The sequence below is a fragment of the Labrus bergylta genome, chromosome 21 (genome assembly GCF_963930695.1).
Source record: "Labrus bergylta chromosome 21, fLabBer1.1, whole genome shotgun sequence".
Lineage (NCBI taxonomy): Eukaryota > Metazoa > Chordata > Actinopteri > Labriformes > Labridae > Labrus > Labrus bergylta.
Window position 1 is genome coordinate 6,068,047 of NC_089215.1, and position 23,779 is coordinate 6,091,825.

Genomic DNA, 23,779 nt, shown 5'->3' on the forward strand with positions numbered 1-23,779 from the left:
TTTTTTTTTTCGCCGGTGTTGTTCTCTTTCTACATACATGGATGTGTGTAATAGGAGAGGAGAAAACACACCCTGCTCACCATGGTTTCTCAAAGGCATGCACATGTATCACAGAAAGAAGAAGAAGTAGAAGGGAAGAAAAAAAAACAGAGGGGGTGCAGGTTTTTGGAGGACTTTACGGCCGGGGAATTAAAGGGAAATTGATTGTGCAAGCTCGCCCTCAAACATCTGCAGAGTAAATATTGCACGGGATAAGAGTCCGTCCCTGAAGTACCCCAAAACTCACTGCTTCATGTGTCACAGTGGCTCCATTAGTTCTGATAAGACGTCCTTTATTTCTCTTTACGGATGCTATTATTAAAACTGATGAAACAAAAAGAGTAATAAGGAAGTAAATGAGTTTGGTTCTTCCCTTCAAAATGACACACACAAGAAGAAGAGAGGAGAATCACATGTTTTCTTGCTGTTGTGAATGCAACAGTGGGTGGCTCATCCGTCCTCTCCCTGCCCTTCCTGCTTTCATTGTGGAGTTGAGGGCTTGATATTGAACTTCGGGCTTGGAGTTGAGCCTGATCTGCGGCCACAACCCCAGACCCCCGATCACACAGAAAAAAGGGAAACACACACACACACACACACACACACACACACACACACACACACAAAGAGAGCAAGAGAGGACATAATGTGACCGCTGCAGACAATCCGCTGGACAGGAAGAAGCAGAGTGGAGATAGCAAAGCGGGGAGAATGAGAAAAAAAGAGAGACTGGATACGCATGGGTGGGGGTGCATGCATGGATGTTTGGATGGGTGTGTACTCTTCTGTCTGTTTTTCCTGTTTTCAGTCAAGCTTATTTTTTTTTTTTTTTTTCCTCTCCTTGTTCTTCCAGTCTGGTATGAAACACTCTTAAAAGCATCTGGTAATGTATTCTGCAGTCAGCTCTCAGCATTGCCAACACTGTGGGGGCCCTGAGCTCCTCACAATCAGAGTATATGTGTGTGTGTGTGTGTGTGTGTGTGTGCACGAGGATGGGTGTGTGTGTGGGATAAAAAGACAGGTTGATTTACATTACTATGTATGCACTGCATTCTCTACATAATGAACAGCTCCAGATTTCGCCTGCTCTGTAAATATTTGATGACTGAATGATTTTAGCGGAATAACAACGGAGTCCTATAAGCTGCAGGGAGAGAAGTTGTATTTCAAAACCCCTCGCACTCTCTTTATCTCTCTCTCTCTCTCTCTCTCTCTCTCTCTCTTGTCCTCTTCCCATGTAAATAAGGCCAACTCCCCCCTAACTCCACACACACCCCTCTGAGGCAGTTTAAAGACCCAACACTGTCTCCTTGTCTCCTTGACAACCAGCATACACTGGGGTCCTGTCGTGGCCTCTCTGTCTTTTGTGTTTGGGAGCTCAGAGGGACAGAAAGAAAGAAAGAAAGAAAGGAAGAGAGAGAGAGAGGGAGAGAGATAAAGAGAGAGAGAGAGAAAGAGAGGAAATGAAGGAGAAGAGTGACTGAAAAAAGGATGAAGATGACATCACAGCCATTTTTTTTTTTTTTTTGTCCCACAAGTGAGAGTTTGGTTCGTAGCCCGATGATGGTATTGATGATGATGATGAGGATGATTAGCCAGCGGCACAAAATAGGTGGCAACTCAGCCTGAGAAAGAGAGAGAGAGAGAGAGACAGAGAGAGGGAGAGAGAGAGAGAGAGAGGGAGAGAGAGAGAGGCCCAGAGCTGAATGGGGCATTGTGGGAAAGACAGTGGGCACACTGGGCAGTAACACAGAGAACACTAACTCACAGATCATGCCAGAGAGTCTGAAAACACCCACACTGGGCGACAATGGCAAACTTCATCGCTCCACTTGGCCCCTTCTGAATACACACATACAATGGCAGAATCCAAATAAGATGCTCTGTTATTCGGGAAATTCAACACACTAAATTCCTTCACTGCCTCTGTCCCTTTGACCGGCAGCAGATGGCTGGGACCCGGGCTGAGAAAATGTGCACGTACGTGTGCATGTGTGTGGTCTTGCCTCTCTGTTGCATCATGAGTAAGTAAGAAGACGCTTTGAAATACGGGAAGTAATTATTTTAAAGGCCTAACAGGTGTCATTTAACGTTGATAAAGAAAACAACATCATACAAACCAAACTTGAATGTGTCATGACTTTGAACATATTTATCTAAATCAGTGAATTAAGCAGATCTAATTAGACAGACAACTAAGGAGTAGCAAAACCAACATGGTTTGGGTTTGACCTTTCTTCAGCTGCTCTCTTTTAGATATCAGCTCTCTGCTGCCGCCGTGTGTCAAATGGGAGGAACTACAACATTTCCTTCCCACGAATTTCTATTTACTGCAACAGGTGAGCAGACAAATCAGACAGCGTGTGAAAACATTGAAGCTGAAAGTAAAGAATTGTGTACCAGTGTGATTAAAAATTCAGAATAATCCAACAGCTCTCTCTTCAGACTTAGTGACTAAGTAGACAGAATATGGAAGTAGTCAAGTCAAGTCAAGTCAACTTTATTTATATAGCACTTTTATAACAGTCGAGGCAGACCAAAGTGCTGTACAGTAAATCAGGCAAAATACATTACATCCAAAACATCATAAAAACACGTAAAAGCACAAATTAAAAGTGAATTAAAACACAAAACAATAGTAAAAGTTCTAATAGACACTGCTGCTGGGATAAAACACTCAACTAGAGGTAAAAGTCAAGGAAAAGAAACGGGTTTTTAAAAGTGACTTAAACTGCTCAGTTGTGGCAGCAGATCTTATTTTAAATGATGATCTGTTCCAAAGTGCCGCAGCTGCAACAGAAAAGGCTCGATCGCCCCTAGTTTTGGGCTTTGTTTTGGGCACGTCCAGGAGCAGCTGGTTCAGGACCTTAGTGCTCTGGATGGAGCATGAACATGTGGTAGTGAGGTGTTGAGACATTTAATGATTTAAAAAGCCAGAAGTCAAATTTTAAGATCAATCCTGTCGCGAACAGGAAGCCAGTGGAGAGAACGGAGCACAGGGGTTATGCGGTCCCTCTTTAGTCGTGTCCAAAATATGATCAAATAGTGACCAATCCGGGTTTTGTTTTTCAATTGTTTAGTTCCAAGACAGAAAAAACCTTTCAAAAGAACAATGTCGTATCTCAAAATAGTGGTTTTCTACATCACAATACTGATTTTGGCATTTGAAAATAATGAGCGGTCTCTCATAAAAAGGAATAAGTGTCCCAGAGTAATGACTCAATATCTCAAAAAATGATGAGAAAGTACGGGTACGGGCTGGCGACTTGGAACAATACGCCTGTAGAGATTAAGCCTGACTGGAAGAGGAACCCTGATCACCAACTGATTCATCTCAATTCCAACTCCAAGAACGGCTTTTCTCATGAAACGACTGTCATCCCCAAACTGCACATTGTGCACAGAAGGACTCACAGGTTCCTACACGCACATGTGTTGGGAATGCATGGGATGTCAAAACATTTTTGGGGTGAGGTTTGTGACATTCTATCTGGTGTACTGGGTGTAACTGTGCCTCGCTCTCCCGCTCTGCTGCTCCTGAGTGATACAACCTCGTTAAAATGAACATGTATAAATACACGTATTCTTTTAGCGGGCATCACTGCAGCCAAAAAGATGTTGGCTTTACGCTGGAAACCCCCTGTGGAGCTGTCAGTGGCAAGAGTGCATGATGCTGCAGCTGTCAACATCTCGGCATGGGAATCGATGCTAGAAAGAATTAACCAACTGCTGTAAGCGCTCTATTATCATTCAATTTTTTATCTGGAATCTGGAATCTGTTTTCCCTGCACACAGTATTTATTCATAATAGAGACCTATGGGGTGGGGAGGGAGGGAGGGAACGCCACGGGGTTTATGTTTCACTTTTTTGTCTCCTTACTTTTTGTTGCAACTCTGTCTGTTATAGAAGGAAATTAAAAAGTTGATCAGAAAAATAAATGATGAGAAAGTCTCTTAATGACAGTAAAAACAACCGCTCAGCAAAGAAGTTAGTCTCCCAAATTATGACAAAGTATCTAAATATAAATGACTTCAATTATTAATAATAACAATAATAATAATAATAATAATAATAATAATGAGTTACTGTCTGATTATGATGACAAACGTACTCAGAATAACGCCTGAATCTCAGAAATGGTTTAGAAAATGGGGCGTTGGTGGCGCAGTGGTTAGTGCACACGCCCCATGTATGGAGGCTGTAGTCTCAAGCAGGGCGGCCCAGGTTCAAGTCCAGCCTGTGGCTCCTTTCCCACATGTCATTCCCCGATTTCCGACTCTATCCACTGTCCTATCTCTACATTAAAGGCACAAAAGGCCCAAAAACAAATCTTTAAAAAGAAAAAGAAATGACTTCAAGAAACAAACTCAAAGGAGTGAGAAACTCAAAAGAAACCATCATCAAAGACTTCTTGAGTTATTGGACTCCTGTAATGTGTTCATCTGTCTTTGTTTGATTGTATTATCAAAAACACCTTGACTCTTAATATTTGGAACCAGTTGTGACGGAGGTGAAGTGTTCGAGATGAAGCTGAAGTGGCACGCTTAGGCAGCTGCAAACATCTGGCAAAACAGCAGAAAAAAAAAGATTACAACAGTGAGTAAGTTTCTCCTCTCTTACTGCAGATAGAAGAAAGTTCACAGTTTAAGGGGGGGGGGGGGGGTCAGACCTTTTACTGAGTCTCCAGTCGGACTCAAACCAGTAATTTGCACATAGAAACATCTCAAATGAAATTAATGAATCTACTTTTTTTCCTCTCATAGCCTGATAGGCGAAAAACCCGGGGATCAAATAATGCTCCCTGTGGTGCACAGAGCCGCATGGTCGCATTATTCTACATAACACCAGCCGCCCTTAAGGTTAAAACAACAGATCCCAGATCGGTGGAGGTGTCGTAAAATCTTCGGGACCCCTAACATGTCAATTTTTTTTCTTTTTCACTTTATAATCAGTTATGGTTGGAAACTCATGAGATTAAATTGATGAGTGAAACACAAGTGTCCGTTTTTTTTTTTTTTTAATTATTATTTTTTTTAACATTTAATTGTCGTGTTTTGATGATGTTACGACAGCTCGACGTCACGTCAGATGTCGCTTTACGGCAGAGCGTGCTGCTGGAGGTCAGCGGTGTGACGAAACGCTCGAGCTCAGTAATCTGAGACTGAAAAAGGAAAACCGGTGTTTGAAATCTTTGTGAAAGCTCGCCGGACACACCGACAGGACGGACTCTTCCGGAGGTGAATCCACAGCTTGTAGTCTTTTTGAGTTTTTGCGACAGAGATAACGTAAGGTAGCTCGGTTAGCAGCTCCAGTTTTCGCCAGGTGACCCCCCACCCACCCCCCCCAACACCCCACCCCACCTTTAGGATCTTTCTCAGCCATGGACAACAACTCCCAAGGAGCAGGGGGGACGAAAGGTGGTCTCGGGGGTCTCTTTGGAGGCGGCGCACCTGAATACTCCAACACGGAGCTCTCAGGTGTTCCCTGTAAGTATGACGTCATTTTACCCACGATGCTAAACCTGACGTCATCGTCACGGCCGGCTTTGTTTCGTCTCAGTGCCGGGTCATGGTTTTTAATCGTTTCTGTGACGTCATTTCAGTGACTGGAATGAGTCCTCTGTCCCCCTACCTCAATGTCGACCCTCGTTACCTGATCCAGGTGAGCTGCAGAAAACCACTTCCGGTGTTGAGTTAAAAGACACGTGTTTTGTAACAGGTAACAGGTAATGTTGTGTTTTTAGGACACAGATGAGTTTATCCTGCCCACCGGCGCCAACAAAACCAGAGGGCGGTTTGAGCTGGCTTTCTTCACTATAGGAGGATCCTGCATGACAGGTGAGAGGTGTAGCACACCTGTAAACAACAACGCACCTAACCTGAGCGTCATCGTGTCTGCTTAACGGATGCACTCTGTCCTCTTTTGATTACAGGAGCGGCGCTTGGAGCTGTCAACGGTCTCAGAATGGGTTTAAAGGAGACGCAGGACATGGCGTGGTCCAAACCTCGTAATGTCCAGTGAGTCTGCAGACATGGATCAGGTAGCTCCTCCCATATTCTACACCTGGATCACCCTCTAAATGTTCACTCTCTCTATCCCCCCCAGGATTATCAACATGGTGACCAGACAGGGTGCGTCGTGGGCCAACTCTCTGGGCTCTGTTGGTAAGACCGTTACTTCTCATGTTAGCAGACACATTGACTCGTCTTAAAAATGAATCTAGAGGCACGCTGGTGGCGCAGTGGTTATGGCGCGCGCCCCCCTCTCTCTCTCTCCCTGGTTTCCGACCCTATCCACTCCAATCCAATCCAATCTTAAAAAAATAAAAATAAAAAATGAATATAGAATAAAATGAAATAGAATAGAATTACTTTATTTTCTGTCCTTGTAGGCGTCAGCAGATATCAACTGGGAAATTGTGGCGTTACAGCAGCAGGTTATCTAAACACACAATATGAGTAAAAAAACACAATGTTAGCAAATCTAAACACAATATAATATTAAATACAAAGTAAATAAGTACTAAAAAATATCAAAAATGAATGTGAATATATATACAGCCAGGATTTAACTAAGCATTACTAGTCTTAAATAGGAAGATTAAATGTAAATGTGCAAAAACAGAGTCGTAAATGGACAGTATTGACATCAGTTAAAGTGCATGAGTGTAGACATGTTATAAGCAGAAACTATACAATATAACGGTGAGTAGACAGCCAAATGAAGTGAACATGAGTGCAGGGATAATTTGTAAATTTAACATGTGCAGAACAGATGACAGTAAAGGAGAGACAGATATTATCATGATTGACAGTTCTCTGCTCGCATGAGGTGAGCTGTTGTAGAGAGTCATGACCTTCGGTAAGAAACATTTCTTGTGTCTGTCCTTGTGACGGCGGAGTTGTATGAGTCTGTTGGAGAAGCTGCTCCGCTGTTTGTCCAAGAAATGAATTAGTCTTGTGACTGGTGTGTTTTTATAGATTTTTGTGTCGCTGTTAGGGTTGTAAATCTCTCACTTTTTTTCTGACTGGACTGACAGCTGTGTGTTATAATCTGGGTGTTCTGCCTCTTTCAAAGCTTTCTCATTTGTCTTTGCAGCCTTGTTGTACAGTGCGTTTGGTGTGGCCATAGAGAAGGCCAGGGGAGCAGAGGATGACGTCAACACAGTGGCTGCTGGGACGCTAACAGGGATGCTCTTTAAATCAGGCAGTAGGTGTCTTTTTTCTGCTTAAACCAGGGGTGTCCAAAGTGCGGCCCTTGAGGGGATTTTTTTTTTTTTGCGGCCCGTGACTTCAAATGAAGAATCAGAAGATTTTGGAGGCCTTGATTAAGATTGGCACATTATCTTATTTTTCTTTTTCATGTTAACAAGGGCTGATCAATGTTCCTAAAATAGAAAATGTTCCGTTTTTTTTAAATCTACAGCTTTCACTATTTTCCAAATTTTTTTTTAAACTATGAAAAAAAACTTAATGACCTGAGCTAAATGCAGAAAGCTTTAAAAAGAAAAAAAAATGAACCACGTTACAGGCTTGATTCTGAGAAAAAAACAAATAAAGTAGAACGAAGAAGTCAAAACATTTGATTTCCTTTTATTAAAGGGTTTCTTTAGCGAGCCTTTTGATTCTGATTTACAAAGACTTACTATTTTTTCAACTATATTTAAAAAAAAAAAAAGAACCTGTGGCCCTCGGCGATTCTAACACGACAATTTTGGCCCGCAAGAAAAAAAAGTTTGGACACCACTGGCTGAAACACCTCCCATTATGATTTCTTTGTAGATTTCTCAGTCATCCAGGTAAAGGTACATTTGAAGCTTGATCCAAACTGGGACTGGTTGAAGATCTCGAAGACGTTTGTGTATTTGATGCCAATGCACAGTTTCATTGCTCCTCCTTCTTCTCATGCGATTGCAGGTGGCCTTAAGGGTGTAGCACGAGGAGGTCTCGCTGGTTTAGCTCTGTCTGGTGCCTACGCTCTCTACAACAACTGGGACCACATCACCGGCTCCTCGTCTTCATCGTCCAGGCTGTACTAAACTCCAACCACACACATCTGCTTCCACACTAGGGCCAAACGTCTCTCCCGCTACACGGCCTTTAACCACAGCGCTAAGAGGAATTAGACTCTGGTCAAATGCGGTGTGCTTAAAGGGAAGCGTGAGTTGGTCCAAGTTCACTGGTGTCCCCCCCCCCCCCCCCTCATTACAACCACATTCTGTGAATCTGTGAAAATGGGGAACTAGAACACACTTCCAATCCAGACGTAGACCGTCCTATAACACCACCCGTTGTTAACCTTTGTGGTGTTCTTTCTAATTGATCAGATCAGTAATAAGAAGTGTCTGAGGATGTTTCAAAGATGTGTGTTTTCTGTTTTATAATTGTGTGTAAAAGACTGCTTTAAGTCTTGTTTGGATGTCAGTGAAGCCTGATGTGGGACATCTGATGTGCGTCTTCAGATTCACATTCTGATTTTGGACTGAAAGACTCGTCTGTTGAAGGAGAGCGATTGAGATTTCCAACTAAACACAGAACCAAGCCTTACGGTCTGTTCTACTCTTGTATTTATTCAGTGCGTCTTAGCGGTGGGTTTTTTGTTTTACTGCGCCAGAAGAAATCACTGTAAAGCTGTGCTGAAGGTGCGTCCTGTTTATGTATTCCATCAAACCCGCTGCATTAAAAAAAAAACATGTAATAAAAAAAATTTAAAAAAGAGAAATGTTGCCGAATATTTTGCTTTGGACCAATTTTATTGCACAAGTGTCGACTGGATTCGAAAAGGTCATGAGGTGTGTGAAACCTTGCAGTCAAAACGTTCTGCTGTTTGAAAACCACAGCCGTTCATAGTTTAGACTTAGAAAATAATTATTGCACATTAAGAACTGATAAAATGTTGAACATGTCTGCGGTGAACATGAATGCAATGTGAAGGAAACACGACATGAAACAGAGCAGAGCTTATGTTTGCTGTCGGGTCAGGTAAAGTCCACTTAGTGCAGGAAGAAGTCCCTGATGCGTGTCGCCTCGATCCAGGGGATGTAGGCGGCGGTGCGGGTGAAGACGCTGGGTTTGTTCTCCACGGTGCAGCCGATGGGGCCGAAGCTCACCACGCCGTGCACCTCCCAGCGGTCCCGCCCCAGCTGGCACAGCAGAGGACCGCCAGAGTCACCCTGGGAGGAGGAGTAAGGAGGTGATTGATGAGTCAGAGGGGAAATGACATGGAGTAGATTGTTTTAGTACTTTGGTGAATTAGCCATACCTGGCATGCTGCAGGAGGGCCCTCGGTGTCCCTGAACCCGGCACAGATCATGGAGTCTCTGACACGATCGCCCCAGAACTTCTTCTGCCTGCAGGTCTTGAAGTCGATGATGGGCAGGCGAGCCTGATTCAGGGCTTCAGCCAGAGACACGTTCTCCTTCCCACCTGAGACATGTTGGAGGAAATGTTTGTTGCTTTAACTGCATTTTTGGTTTAAATGTCTTGATTTGTAGTCAATCTAGCAGGCTTTGCTTAGAAATGGGACTTTTCCTGCAGGTTTGTAGTTCAATTTGAAGTGCTGAATGGATTTAAAGAGACACACACACCAAAACGGAGCGTTCTGAGAGAGCTGGTTTATACAGGGTCACAAACCTCCTCTGGGGCTTGATTCATGTTATATTTTGACTTCAGCACAGCACAGATGTTTCATTTAGACCACAGGGGACTGTTTAAAAATGTGAAAAAGGGGGATAATATGTCCTCTGTATAATATTTTGGCCTTACTTGAATTAAAAAAAACTCTAAAATGTCCCTAAAAACATGTCAAATATTCTTTCATGTCACTCACCCCGGGTGTCTCCCCAGCCTGTCACCCAGCAGTAGTGTCCCGGTTTGAGGTTGATCTGCTTGCGCGGCAGGCAGGCGTAGCGGATGAAGTTCGAAGGGACGATGTCTGTGCCGGCCTTCACCAGGGCGATGTCGTAGTCCAGCTCGCTGTGAGCGGGGTAACGGAAGTTCTCGTGCCGGTAGATCCTCTTGACGGGGAAAATCCTCTCCGCATGCTCCGAGCGCTTCAGCTGGTGCTTCCCCAGGACGATTCTCCAGCTCCCGGCATCCTCAGCTTTACCCCTGAGGGGAAACAAAAGACAGCTGAAGTAAGACCTTTGAAGTTCACATTGGTGCTGTCGTTTTTTTTTTTTTGCAAACATCTATTTTGTGTTGATATAGACAGGTTTGTTTTTTTACTTTTGGAAGCAGTGAGCAGCAGTAAGGATCCAGTTCTTGTGGATGAGAGTTCCTCCACAGACATGAATGTAATGTTTACTTCCCCTTGGACGAACCTGTAGGAGACAACAAGGCAACATCCTCAGTGGTTGTGAGATTATTTAAAAATCAAGCTCGTGATCTTATATGCTTTGCTCAGTGTGGCCCTTAAATCATTTTTTTTTTTTAGAAGTTACTAAATTGTTCCACTAAATTACCAGATATAAGCTTACTAAATGTAGAGGGCTCACCATTTAGGTCTGGCTTTTAGAAACCATAAAAATGCTTAGAGATTTCAGAGACACTGTACTGTATGTTTGTTATTTAGAGACAAATCAGTGTTTGTCCACCAGAGGGCGCTGATGAGTTGATTTTTCAACTGTTTCCCCCTCTACCGTATAAGTGGGTTTTTTTCAAACACTTTTTAGTACATGTAGAACAGTAGTATAAGCTTATCTATCAACTTAGAAGTAAGAATAAAAGTCACATTTATATTTGTGTGCTAACACAGAAAAACAAAAAGAACAACGAATGATTAAAAAAAAAAAACATCGAGGAAATCATCGGTTGTGGCTCCTATGAGGGTTTGAGTTTTGCCAGTTGATGGTGTAGTTGCCTCTTGTTCGGTTAGCAAGTGAGCCAAAGTTTTGTGTGAAACAGTAAACGCTGATTCAACACCTTTCTACCCGAGGTACTGAAACCTAAAGAAAGACATTTACCTGAAGTGAGACCTGCCAGGGCCAGGAGTGAGGTCTTGCCTCGTTTCCAGACACAATCCTCTCGGCCATGTTGGGCTTGAAGTGAGCCGTGCCACAATCCCTAGGCCAGTCTAAGAGGAGAAGAACACGTGAAAAAAAAACAAACACACTAAAATGAGTGCGACTTTGCTGAAGTGTTGATGTCCGTCCTTACCTAGGTGGAGGATCTTGGGCTGTGGCTGTCGCCCGGGGGTGAGTGTGTACGCATCTGCAGGCAGAGACGCCTCGCTCAGCAGCAGCGGCAGCAGCACAGACAGAAGGAGAAGCAGAGGAGGTCCAGGTACAGCCATCTTCATCTACAGAATCAGCGGCCGGCACACATCCCACGCTATTTATACCAGGCAGTGAACACATGTGGATGTACATGCACAAGTACACACACCCACACATGAACACACAACAGCACACCTACGGGGACAATGTGCTGTGTCACAACAAAAAGCCCCAGCAACTGGATTGTTCTCCTCTAGCGATGAGTTTCCACTGCCGCTGAGAAAAAGAGGATTTCAGGGAGTCCCATCAGCACTTTCACATACGTATAGTTCGCAGTACACAGTACAGCAACATGCACACAGCGCAAAGACAATACTGCACTGTACGTCAACAAACATCACATCATGCCACATGACCTAGAGTGGTGACATAGTGACCTGAACATGACCCTTTACTTTCATATCCCACATCTACAGGATTAATCGTTTCAATGAGTCCAAGGTAAAAACACATGTCAAGTGTGTATCTGCCCTGAAAATGGCCTGAATCACTTTTCATTCTTGTTCCCAGAGGAGGAATCCCTACGCTGGTGATCCCGCAGTCACACATTTCTGGTAATAATAAAAGTTCAGTTTCAAAGTGAACTGTTTTCACAACTATTGAATAGAGTGAGAACGCTTACTTAAAAGACATCAAACGAGAGGGAGTCATGTTGTTCTAAATGTTAGCACTGCAGTGATTCGGTCGGCCTCATGTAAACGTATCGATCTGCTACATAATGACGTCACGGCTGAATTATTGTCTCATGTAGGCTAAAAAAAAAACCCAGTGAAATATCTAATTGTTGATGCTTGTACATAAAGAGCAAAGTTACCCAGAGGCAAAGTTCTTTCATGTAGGCTACACATAAACAAAGCTGATTTTGATTCAAATAATAACTTAATTACAGGGACAGCGGTTGTCGAATGGCTCAGGCGCGCAGAGGCTGCCGTCCTCAAAGCTGGCGGCCCGGGTTCAAATCCGCCCTGTGGCTTCTTTCATGTCATGAAATGTCATTCCCCACTCTCTCTCTCTCTCTCTCCCGGATGTCTGTTTCTATCCACTGTCCTATCTCTACAATAAAGTCGTAAAAAGCCCAAAAATCAATCTTGAAAAATAAAGAAATAAATGACAGATTACTTTACACTTTTACAAATGTATACAGCTCTCACTTATATATATACAAACTGTTTTTCTTGAATATTTAGAGAATTTCAGACCAGGAATTAAGAATGCACAAATAAACAAACCAAAGAGTCCTTTCGCCAGCTCTACAAACATTTTTGAAAATATGAAAACAACAACCGCAGTGGAAGCCGCTGGCGAGTTGAGCTTTTTTCCTGTAGTGAATGAGAGAGAATGTGCCCGCTCAACTGAACCGTAGCGCCTGAATGGTCAAACCTTTAACACTGAGGTTCACCAAGTTTGCATGCGACTCAACTTTGTGAATGTTTTCATGGTGGGATGAGAGAGTGACGCTGAATCACATCCTGTGTTCACGTCGTTTTTAACCTCGGACATGCTCGTTTGTTCAGCTCTAAACTCGGAGATCATCTCTGGGGTTTTGGTCTTAAATCAAGAAGAATAGATCATCTCGTGCTCTGATAGGTTTAAAGATTGAATGCAAATTTGATTAAAACATTTCTTTTGTTTATTGAAAAGAAAAATGTTAACTAGCTACGTATTTTTTGTACCTGGTTCGAAAAGTAAAAGTGAAATGTCATAATGTGTAGCCGATAAGTCAGAAGATGCTGAGGATCTAACTTTATTTTTATACAGATCTAGTTGTTAATATGAAAAACAAAAGTTAAAACTCTTTAACACTGATATATCACCCTGTTCAACAGTGGGTGAATTTAAAATAGCATGGAAGATGAAAGAACGGGTCTCTCAAAGATGTGCTCATGATAAAATCTTTAATGGTTTTAAATCTCCAAACAAAGCACAACATGTTAGAGTGACGCTCTGTTTTATTGAACATATATATTCATAGAAAATGTATGACCTTATTCAAGTTGTCTTAATTACCGGTAACTGAATTCCATGAAAACTTCTACCCATCACTAAGTGTTTCTTGTTGGCTGACTCCATCTTGTTTTTTTCATGAGCCAGAATTTACAACATTTCCTCAAGTGGGTCGGTGGATACTGGATCCCAAAGATGTCAGCTTTAGTGACTAAAATGAGCTGCGGTGACACCTGGCAGACTTTTCACCTGCTTCTTACAGCCGGCCCTGCAAATACACATACATAACTTAAAACTTTGACATCATAAAAACGGTGTTTTATAAAAATGAACTCCATTTACATTTCTCATGCAGGCTTGAAACGATCTCTGTAAAAAAAAAAAAAAAAAGGTTTTTGTTCCATGATTCCATTTTAATATTAACTTTAATGTAGCTATTTTAACACGAGGGGGTCTACGGGGAGTGACTCACTCTTGGAGCTAGCCTCAAGTGGCCGTTTGAGGAACTGCAGATTTTGACACTTTTAGCCTCTCAGCCGTAGAGGTCTGAGAGAATTACATGAAATCTTAATTGAATACCACAACAAACACTTTGCTCTTGAGTTTCAGGCGTGTAGTTCATCTTGTGAATGATGGTCCCATTGAGAGAGAAAAAGAAAATCAAGCTTGGCCGCCTTGCGATTGACAAACTACTACCACAGCAACTTCTCAGCCAGAATAGAGTCCTGATTATTTGAGGTTATTTATGACCTGGAAAATAAGGTTAAATGGCTGATTACCAATTTGTGGCTTTAAAATGTGAGTCTACAAACTAAAACTAACTAACCCGGTTAAGCTCATTGCTGTGAGTGTGAAATCAGACAGAAATAACAGAAGTTGGAATTTGGAAATCATTTTTCAGAAACAGTGGCTCTTGGCTGTTGAAAATAATTTTCTAACATTGCATCGGTTCCTTTTTACTAAACAAAAAAAGATCTTTCCAGCAGCAGGATGAAACCAAATGGAGGTCAGAGCTAAAGATGTCAGTCTCTGAGCTTTGCAAAGTGTTTTGGTTTTGCTTTAGTGCACACTGAGGATTTGACCTGCTATGGAAAGTAAAAACCCTAAATCACTTGTGCATGGTCAGTCATCTGCCTTTCTGGAGCCTCCACACCACCCGGGCCTCAGTGACCGGATTACATTCCTCCTGCGGCTCTGTCCACTGCTGTGCGAGGGCGACTTGGGTTGGCCGGAGCCTTCCCCGCCGTACACTTCCTCATCTTCTTCGGCATCAACTGCCTCCGCTCTGCTTATTCTACGAGGAGCTTCTGCTGTTTCCTCCTTTGCACCTGCTCCTTTTTCTGCCACCGGACCCTCTTTTTCTGCCTCTGGTAGGTCCTCACTCTCAGGCTCCACCATACAAGCTGATGAAATGATCAGCGCGGGCGGATTGAGCTCTGGGGTCATGGCCTTCACTACGTTTGATATGAGAGGAGGCTTTGGTGCTTTCTTTTTCTTCTTTGCTGGTTTTTTTGCGAGTTGGGGGCTGTTCTTGAGTTCCAGATGCTTCCGTATGGCTGTGCTCAGCACCTCCGGGTCCACAGCTGCTCCGTGAATGTCCCACGTCATCCCTTCCTCATCCCACTGCACCTGCTTCATGCTGCTCCTCCTGTGCAGCTTGTCCCGCTTCTCGCCCTGCATCTTCAGACATGACCTTCTTCTCTCTGGATTGTGTGAGGACGGAGAGTTGATCTCCCACGCCGGGTCATCTTCTTGACTCTCCTCCTCCTCCTCTTCGCTGCTCACAGGAAACATGCTTGAAGACGGGGAAACCAGATTAGAGTTCGATCCCACTGAGGAGATCAGGTTGAGCCTCGATCCGGGCGGTGAACCCAAGAGGGAGTGAGAGTCCATGTTGGAGTTCGAAGTGTTCCTCCTAAGATCCCAAAAAGAGCCGATTGGAGAGATCGTCTGCACCGCTGCGTCCACCAGCCGCAGCTTTGAAGTCGGCGTACCCCCCACCCGGAAGACTTCGCCCTTTGGAGCATTTGTGAGGCCGTCTCTCATGTTTACGTTGCACCTGCAGCATTCACCCAACCGCGAGTCACTCAGAGAAGAAACCAGGGGTGACCTCCGTTCTCTGCCTGTTGAAAAGCTCTGAACCGGCTGCCATGGAAGCTGAAGACGGCACACTGGAGGTTTGCTTTCTGATTCTTGTCCCTCTGCCTGAGAAGGTGGCTCCAGGTAGCCACACATTTGCACTGGGCTGCTTATTTCTCCACTCTCTGATAACTGTGTGTCTCCAGGACTGTGTTTATCTGGCGAGGGACAAAAGTCAGGCTTGACGTAGCCAAAATGTTGCACCGGGCTTCTCACTTCCCCACTTTCTGATAACCGCATGCCTCCAGGACTGAAAAGAGAAAGACAAGAACCACTTAGCATTTGCACGGGGCTTCTCCCTCCTCCCCTCTCCAAGAACTGTGCGTTTCCGGGACTTTGCAGCGCTTCTATCACATCGTCAAGGCATCCGGCATCTGACGTCGCGTCTCCTTCTGCTATGCAAACAGACGAAGGGATCGGGGAAGGGAATGTAAAAGAAAGCACGTTGTTCTCCAGGAATCCTTCGTCCTTCGGGCCGGTAAGGTGTTGGAGATCGGGGGAGTTCGACGGTAAGGGCGAGGAGGTTGACGCCTGCAGCGGTGACCGAGGAGGAGAGGGGGAATGCAGGGTCTCAAGTGCATCTTTTCGCTGTTGAGTGTTCAGTGTGAGAAGAGAAGGAGAAGTCAACGTCGGTGCCTGCAGGGGCGCGATCAAGGGGGAGGGAGAATGTGTGGCAGCCGAGGAGGTTGGTTTGAACACGGGGGGAGAGTCCGGCGCTCCAGACCAAGAGGTTATTTGGGTAAGACTGGAGGGGCGCGAGTGTCCCTCCTTCCATACGATTGTATCTGGAGTGCTGCTGCGGCTGTGTGTGCTGGCGCTACAACCACTCCAGCGCTGCATGTTGGCAATCCAGCGCTCACTGAGGACAGGAGGGCTGTGCATGTCCACGTTCTGGGCTGTTAGTGGTAACTGGTGGCTGTTGGTGGCGTTGATGTGCTGCCACATTTGAGGGTGAAGCTGTTGGAGCGTCACTGAATTCTGCTCGGAGTGCGTGTTGGTGCTAGAACTGCGTCTCAGGTCCGTTCTGGCCCAAGCCGGGTCTCGCTTGTATGGCAGCCCGGACACCATGACCATGTCCATGGAGCTCTTGGAGAGGGAGAAAATGGGCGCCCGATCGTCCTCATCATCCAATCCGACAATCTCAGCTGCGCTAGATAAAGAGGCCGACGAGCTTCCTGAATAGCAGACTGACTGGTAGCTCTCAGATGCGGGGCGGCCACGCCTCGCCATGGCAGCAGCACAAGTCTGTGGAAAAAAAGACACATCGTTGAGTGGCTAATTGGTCTTCATCCTTAATCCTTCATTAACCTTCGTTTTTAACCACGTGGGGGTTCGAACTAACTCGCAGACAACAAGTTATTTTCATTAATGCAAACTGGAGGCAGTTTTTGTACTTGCACTTGCTGCTTACATTTCTAGTTTCATTCTTATGTCTTCATATATATTATTTTGAACATTACTATATGTAAATAACATATTTTAAATATTTCAAAATTCTTTGTATTTACAATTTTCTTTGTTTATTTTCTGTATAAGAGTAAAATGGAATGACAAAATGTCTCCTCAGGGGTTAATAAAGTCTTTTTTTATGAGGAACTTTTTCAGCTGTTTGGTCCTGGGAAGTGTAGAGCATTTAAAGATCATTATTGCTAAAATCAAGTGCCTGCCTGGGCCAAAAACAAAGCATTGAGCAGGAACCAAAAGAGGTAGATGGGCGGCCAGTGAGCTAAACATGAGCTGAAACTCTGTTGTTCCTTGGAGCAGCTGCCTATGTTGATACATATAGTCATTTAATATACTGTCTCATTTAAATAAAGTGCAGCTGCATGTTTCCAATATTTTTCTACATGAAGAAGTGGAGGTAGTACGACGAGAAAACAGACGCCACACTCGTATTGTTCAATTCAATACAAGGCTAAAGAAGCAGGTTAGCGTAGCTTAGCATAAACACAAGAAACTAAAAACAAGAGGTTCGTCCCACTTTGGTTTGTAACAAATTTCTTGTGCTTAATGAGTTACTGTTCGGTTGATTTTGTTGATATTGGACAGAGCTAGGCTAGTTGTTTTGCTTCCTGTCCTGTTAAATCAAACTCTTCTGGCAGCCTGAAGCTTCATATTAACCAACGATTTACGAGTTGGGAGAAAGCAAATAATGTTCTTTCCGAAATCAATAAACTAACTGAGTTGATCTTTTATCTTTCTGACTTTTTAAACACTAACCCTGTCAGTGCACACACACCCACACACACACCCACACACACTTGGCAGCATATTCACAGTCACTCCGGGATTAGCCTAACTGGATTACGGCATCCAGATTACTTGATCATTTGGACGGATTGATCGAGACAGTTTAAGAGAGCATTTGGCCTCCAATTAACAGATGACAAAGGAGGCAAAGGAGACAAAGAAAGAAACAGCAAGAGTGGACTTTAGAAGTTCTCATATATATTATACTTAGCATGTCTTTTTGAATCTACCAACAGGTTTAGTCAGCATGTTAAAATCTCCGTATTTATGTTTTTAATAGACATGTTTTTACAATATTTCTGTAACACATTTACGGAGATTCAATGCAACCCTGCTGTGTATATTTTCCCAAAAACAAAAGGGAATCAATGTAAAGTTTTAAACCAACGTCCAAGCTTTCAAACTCAGCTGTGTCCAGAACCTTGGCGGTGTTTCACAGTAACAGACCTGCAGATATCAAGCTCACTGCACAGTATGACCAAGTTACCCTACACATATGAGCGTCCATGTGCACAAAGATCCACTGCTGTGTCAAATAGAAGGCAAAATCTTACCTTTATACCTCGTGTCCCGTTTTGGCCTCTGGCTTGCCAAAGAGCAGGTAGCACCAAATGGCAGCTCTCTTCCCTCCGCTCATCCACTCTTCCTCCCTCACATCTTAAGAAAATCACCTTCCTTGTTCCCAGCTGCCCTCACACCCTCAAACAGCCTGCTTTCCTCTCTCGTCACCTGTCTTCAGCTTGATCTTCTCCGCCGTCTCTTTCCTCATTACCGGAACCCAATGCGAACTTGGCTCGAGTGTAAATTTGGGGATTTTTTTTCTTTCTCAATGTGTGCGTTGCGAGATTGTGTTCATGTGCGTGTGTGTAAGGGAGAGGGGCCATTACTCTGCCTTCAGCTCTGAGGATTAGCTGTCATCCCATTAGCTACTGTCCAATCTCTGAACAGTCCGTGTGTGTGTGTGTGTGCATGTGTGTAAGTGAAACAAGGGCTGGCGGCTGAGTGGCTAATGAGCCTTTTGATACTGCTTTAAGAGCGGGTCAGTTGTTTGACGTTCATATTAAGTTATTAACATGGTTGTTGTTGTTTGTTTGGGAGATAATTCGGGACTTTATTTTTTTTAAACGTGGATGAATATAAAAGACCGCAGTGTGACGCTGTACATGGGGTGATTTGATGTTAACTTCAGCATGCTCACTGACAGTTATCATGTTTATGGTTTTGGACTGGCTTGATTACGCAAACAAAGACAAAAAAATATAATTGTGTTGATTTTGGCGCCCCCATGTGGACAAACCAGTACATTTGATGTCTACGCTGATCTTGCACTGTACATGAGTACGCAGTTTTTTCTGACAAAACATCTCATCCTGCTTTCTTCTTACTCTTAAATGTGTCGCCATTTGTGATTATTTGTTCAGTAAATCATAAAAAAAAAGGCTTTTTCTTCAGTGTGCTGTTAATCGTCTCCTCTGGCACCTACCCTGTGACAGCGGGTATAGGCATTAAAATGACAATATAGAAGAAGTCAATCTTGCTTATGGCCTTGTTTGCTTATGTACATTATAAAATATGCATCATTGTTCATTTCAATCTGTTTCGCAATGAGATAAAAACTCCTCACAGGAGCTTTAATATTAGAATTAATTTAAGATCTTATTACTGCTACAGCCGATTGTCGGTATAGAGGGGTGAATATAGTTGTGTTTAACTGATTTGGAGAAGCTGTACTCACGCATGAATGAACAAAATAAAAGCAGCTGTGTGTCCCTTTAAGCCGGCAACCCCCCCCACCCCCCTCCAAAAAAAAAAAAAAAGAAAAAGATAACAGAGTGGGATGTGAGAATCAGCCACCTGTGTCATACTTTCAGTCTTCACTTTTCACACGACTTCCAAACAGCTCAAACACAAGACACTGAATGACTATGACAGGTAAGCAGTGAACTGTGTTGGACTCCATGCCTAACATACTTTGTTTTCATTGTTTATGTGTTTGTTTGTTTGTTTGTTTGTTTGTTTGTTCAGAGCAGGTGTCCCTGGCTGTCGGTGTGTCTGTGGGTCTCCTGGTGCTGCTGCTGGGTCTGATGGTGTATTGTCTGTGGAGGAAGAAGAGGAGCCAGAGTCAGTATGAGGAGCTGCTCTCTTCTGTACCTGCAGTACCAGCGTGCTCTCCTCCCCTGATCCTGGTGTCTCAGGGCCTCTGGACCACGTTAGTACCAGACAAAAAAACAAACAAGCACATAATCCTACCAAGTGCTTATCTTTAGTTATTTATGCCTAATGTCGATTTTCATTTGCTGGTATCGTACCAACAAGTAGTTCAGAAAAGCTCATTTTACATAATAACCTGAAGAATTTTGTTTGATTCTATATAACAATACTCAACGGCCAATTATTCAACAGAATCTGCAACAGACTTAAATCATTTCTTAAAGCATTAATACAGTAACATATAGCTTTTGAGCATGCTGAAATGAAAGTCAGAGTTTATTGACTGAATGTGTACTGGGGTTGGCCTAACTGGGACACCTACTACTCATGCTAACCTGAAGTTTTTGTGCATACACGCATCCAAGAAAAAAGAGCATTTATTTATCCTTGCTCCACTCCTCATGTTTACTCCGACTACTTATATTGAAGTACCATACAGATTGAATATTCATGAGTATATATATTTTTTATTTAAAACATACATAACAGAGCACCAACATGTAAATCTTCTAAGCTTAACTCTTTGAAGACTCGACAAGAAAATGTTTGACCAAAGTCATGCTTCGACATTTAACAAAACTTAAATCTGCTGCATTGAAATGCAAAGAAAACAATTAGCAGCCCAAAAAGTTGATTTTCAAAATAATTCTCTTTGACTTAGCCAATTATTGTTCAGGATTGTAGGTTGGCCAATCAGATGTCTAAGGTAGCCATGGCCATCCCCCTGGATCCGCCCCTGCTCAAATAATCACTTAGTAAAAAAAACAAACACATCTCAGTATCAGTGGTAGCTCATTAGTATATATATATATATGTTTTTAAATAGTTATTTCATAACCAAAGTCAAGTCAATCAAGTCAGCTCCAGTCAGGGAATTTTGGTTTATGTCAATGTTGGCGCCCCCCTGTGGACAAAGTGGTTCATCATCTCTCTTTGCTGATCTTATCCTGTAAACGTGTTTTTCCTCGATGCAGAAGGCATAATCAATAACCTTTTGTCTCTTTGTGTGAAAGGCCCGATGAGATCCCGTTCGCCTTGCCCCCTCGCTTCATGACACAAAACCAAGCTGACGTGAAAAAGAAGGAGGACAAAGAAGGAGAGGAGTTGAAGATGGAGGTACGGAGGAGCATTTTAGACCATCGTGGATCACTGTCAGTAAGCAGTAGGTCTTTACCACCTTCATGTTAACCATCCTAAATTAATTTCTGATCATCGACAATAACATTTTCTATATTCATTTCTTGTTTCTTTGTTCACGGCCTCTGCATGAATCATCGTCTTGTGAGGATTTTGTCTTTTTGTCTGGGACCTGTCAGCCTTAGCTTTTCAAGAATATAATAAACATTGTGCTAAGAGAAATGAAGGAATCGGGTGCAAACAACAAGTATCTTGAAGACAGCATTTGTAGCCTACTGATGAAGCTCGTTCTTACTGAAGTAGCTACAGCTCAGACGTGTCTATTTTTCATTCCATCAAAAATCAAAACTTGTCTCTCAGATGAGTTTGCTGTTGGAGGAACATGTGTGAATAGAGGAGGAACATCGTAGTCAGTGACGGCCGTGTGGGGTCAATGAATGTCTTTATCAAAAGTGTAAATTGCAAGAAATTCACATACATGAATGAAAACTTGTTTCCATGAGGATGGTACCCGGTGGGGACGGTGCTGGCCGGTCTCTACTCGGTCCCCCTGAACGAGGTGGTGGCCCCTCCGCCCGGCATGGCCACTCGACTCTGCTTCTCTGTGGAGTACAGACACGGTAGTGAGCAGCTCATGGTCTCCTTGCTCCGCCTTGGAAATCTCCCTCCACGCTTCCACGGAAATGTCACCCTGGTGGAGCTCCGTCTTCTTCCCGACGACCGAAGGCCTCGCCAGGCCAAGGCCCGAGGCACGGGGCCCGACCCGGAGTTCAACGACTGCTTTGTTTTCCAGGTGAGAAACAAGAAACAAACTTAACTGACTCTCATCAAAGTATTCAGTTAGATTCCACCACTGTGTCTGCACGCCCTTACAATCTTTCTGTTTCCCTCTACAGGTGTCCAGAGTGTGTGTGCCTCAGGGAACTCTGAGTGTGTGTGTGCTGAGCGTGGAGCAAGACGGCAAACGGCACGCTGTTGGCCGGGTGCTGTTTGCTCTGGAGGGGGAGCTCGGTAATGCGGGCAGGGTGCTGTGGAGAGACCTGGAGACAGAGGACCAAACTCAGGTACACACTGTAACACACAGGAAGATCAAATGTGTAATAACAACATGTAAACGTGTCCTCTTTAACAATGTGTCAGTGTTCAGAGCTGGGTGATGTGCAGATATCTCTCAGCTACAGTCCAGCTCTGCAGCGCCTCTCTGTGGTCGTCCTGAGGGCCCGTGGGCTGCAGCTGCTCACAGATGCAGGTTCGAGGTCCCTTTAGGCAGTGGAAAAGCTCAAAATTGAGTCCATGCAAGTCTTTGTGATGCATTCCACGCTGTGTGTTTTCCAGGTGTGTGTGTCCAGGTGAGCTTACAGATACACACTCAGGTAGTGAAAATAAAGCGAAGCTGCGTGGCGAAGGGCTTCAACCCAAATTTCAACCACAGGATGACTTTTAAACTCCGATCACAGCACGTGGACGAGGCCTGTCTCAGGTTTGAGCTACAAGAGCCGAACAACGTGTGCTCGGGTGAGATGATCTCTCTTTTTGTGTCTCTTTCAATGTGGGCTGTGAGTCCATCCTTCTTTCCTGAGATGAGTTTGACTTCTCTGTTGTATCTGAACTGCTGTCTGCTGAGTGTCCTCAAACAATGGATACTTTTTTTTTCAAGTATTTCTTGTAAATAAAGACACTGCAAGTGTCTTATATATACTTAAGTATATACAGTATAAGATTAACATAACTCGAGGTGTAACCAAACGTGCTTCATTCCCAGGTTGAATGCTCTAAAATAAAAATAAAAAGTTCATTTCAATTTTATTTTACCCTCAAGCTTTTAAAATGAGCAGACCTGATCTATCATTTATCAATAATGTTTTTCTTTTACATTTTGCAAATCAGCAAATGATCATCTTTCCAAAGGAAACGTGTTATTTATGATTTCACAGCATTTTTAACCTGAATGCAAATGAATACATTTAAGTATAGTTTTTTTTTTTTTACTAGCTCAGCTCTGTTCTCTTTTTATTTCCTCCCAGAGCCCCCGGTGCTGCTGGGCGTGCTGGTGTTGGGCCCCTTCATGTACGCCAGGGGCCAGCAGCTGCAGCACTGGATGGACATGGTGAACACACCACAGGAGGCGATCAAGCTGTGGCATGGACTGGGCAGGGCCACTTAACATGAATATGCAAACATAGGATAATAATATACAAAAAAGAAATGTTGAAACAATAAAATCTGAAAATAGTATTCAGATATAATACTTCTCTGCCAAATCACATTACATAGCTGTGGAATAGATCTAAAGTAACACCTTCGGGTGATGAAAATGCAGAACTGAGCAGCCAGCAGTTGGCTCAATACATGGCAAATCAGCAATTTAGCATCTATTTAAAAAAAAAAGTTTGGGAGGGAACTGAATGTGCCATGGAGGGATGCAAAAGTTTATTTTTTCTATGAATTTTGTGAACTTGATTGTAGAAATATTCAAATGAAGAGATTTGAAGCTCGATTTAAAAACAGTGGATGCATATGAAAGACTGGTCCAAGTTGTCTTTACAAGGCAAAAACTTTTGAAACGGGAGAAGCCGACGAGATATTGTTTGATAAATCAATCCTGAAAGTACTGTACCGTAAATATCAGATGCAATAAAATATATATCCTAAGCTAATTTATGTTTTATGTTTTAATGTGCATCTGTGTACATCTTTATCCAAACCTTTTACATGAAGATTTATTTAAAAAAATATCCAGAAGAACTTCAGAAAAGCCACGCAAAGCAAAGTTCACCAGCTCC

The 23,779-nt window shown here is 43.4% G+C and overlaps 4 protein-coding genes across 4 annotated transcripts; 2 read left to right on the forward strand and 2 right to left on the reverse strand.

Moving 5' to 3' along the window:
- The first annotated feature begins 5,126 nt into the window (after window positions 1-5,126).
- Window positions 5,127-8,761, forward strand: timm23a (translocase of inner mitochondrial membrane 23 homolog a (yeast)). The gene is made up of 7 exons (XM_020630815.3): window positions 5,127-5,526; window positions 5,643-5,701; window positions 5,784-5,877; window positions 5,973-6,057; window positions 6,146-6,204; window positions 7,139-7,249; window positions 7,957-8,761. The coding sequence occupies exons 1-7, from the start codon at window positions 5,421-5,423 to the stop codon at window positions 8,076-8,078; spliced, it is 636 nt and encodes a 211-aa protein (XP_020486471.1). The 5' UTR covers window positions 5,127-5,420; the 3' UTR covers window positions 8,079-8,761.
- A 10-nt stretch (window positions 8,762-8,771) lies between these two features.
- zgc:112285 (uncharacterized protein LOC561476 homolog) lies at window positions 8,772-11,356 on the reverse strand. The gene is made up of 6 exons (XM_020630800.3): window positions 11,197-11,356; window positions 11,004-11,113; window positions 10,267-10,361; window positions 9,869-10,149; window positions 9,302-9,465; window positions 8,772-9,212 (listed from the first exon to the last, which is right to left on the reverse strand). Exons 1-6 carry the CDS (start codon window positions 11,336-11,338, stop codon window positions 9,033-9,035), a joined length of 972 nt encoding a protein of 323 aa, XP_020486456.2. The 5' UTR covers window positions 11,339-11,356; the 3' UTR covers window positions 8,772-9,032.
- A 1,835-nt stretch (window positions 11,357-13,191) lies between these two features.
- LOC114920162 (uncharacterized) lies at window positions 13,192-19,402 on the reverse strand. Its single transcript, XM_029276794.2, has 2 exons — window positions 18,203-19,402; window positions 13,192-16,643 (listed from the first exon to the last, which is right to left on the reverse strand). Exon 2 carries the CDS (start codon window positions 16,626-16,628, stop codon window positions 14,382-14,384), a length of 2,247 nt encoding a protein of 748 aa, XP_029132627.2. The 5' UTR covers window positions 16,629-16,643; window positions 18,203-19,402; the 3' UTR covers window positions 13,192-14,381.
- A 124-nt stretch (window positions 19,403-19,526) lies between these two features.
- syt15 (synaptotagmin XV) lies at window positions 19,527-23,723 on the forward strand. The gene is given in 8 exon segments (XM_065949635.1): window positions 19,527-19,580; window positions 19,674-19,857; window positions 20,873-21,021; window positions 21,500-21,789; window positions 21,893-22,131; window positions 22,133-22,245; window positions 22,332-22,511; window positions 23,021-23,723. Coding segments are annotated over 8 exon segments (1,308 nt in total). The 5' UTR covers window positions 19,527-19,567; the 3' UTR covers window positions 23,161-23,723.
- Window positions 23,724-23,779: the final 56 nt, after the last annotated feature.

Bases quoted from the DNA above. Each gene is read 5' to 3' on its own strand.
- timm23a (XM_020630815.3), top strand. From the start codon at position 5,421: ATGGACAACAACTCCCAAGGAGCAGGGGGGACGAAAGGTGGTCTCGGG. The intron at 5,878-5,972 runs GTGAGAGGTGTA...TTTTGATTACAG, and splicing joins AGGAGGATCCTGCATGACAG to GAGCGGCGCTTGGAGCTGTC. The intron at 7,250-7,956 runs GTAGGTGTCTTT...ATGCGATTGCAG, and splicing joins GATGCTCTTTAAATCAGGCA to GTGGCCTTAAGGGTGTAGCA.
- zgc:112285 (XM_020630800.3), bottom strand. From the start codon at position 11,338: ATGAAGATGGCTGTACCTGGACCTCCTCTGCTTCTCCTTCTGTCTGTG. The intron at 11,114-11,196 runs GTAAGGACGGAC...TTCTCCTCTTAG, and splicing joins GCCCAAGATCCTCCACCTAG to ACTGGCCTAGGGATTGTGGC. The intron at 9,466-9,868 runs GTGAGTGACATG...AACATGTCTCAG, and splicing joins AGGCTGGGGAGACACCCGGG to GTGGGAAGGAGAACGTGTCT.
- LOC114920162 (XM_029276794.2), bottom strand. From the start codon at position 16,628: ATGGCGAGGCGTGGCCGCCCCGCATCTGAGAGCTACCAGTCAGTCTGC.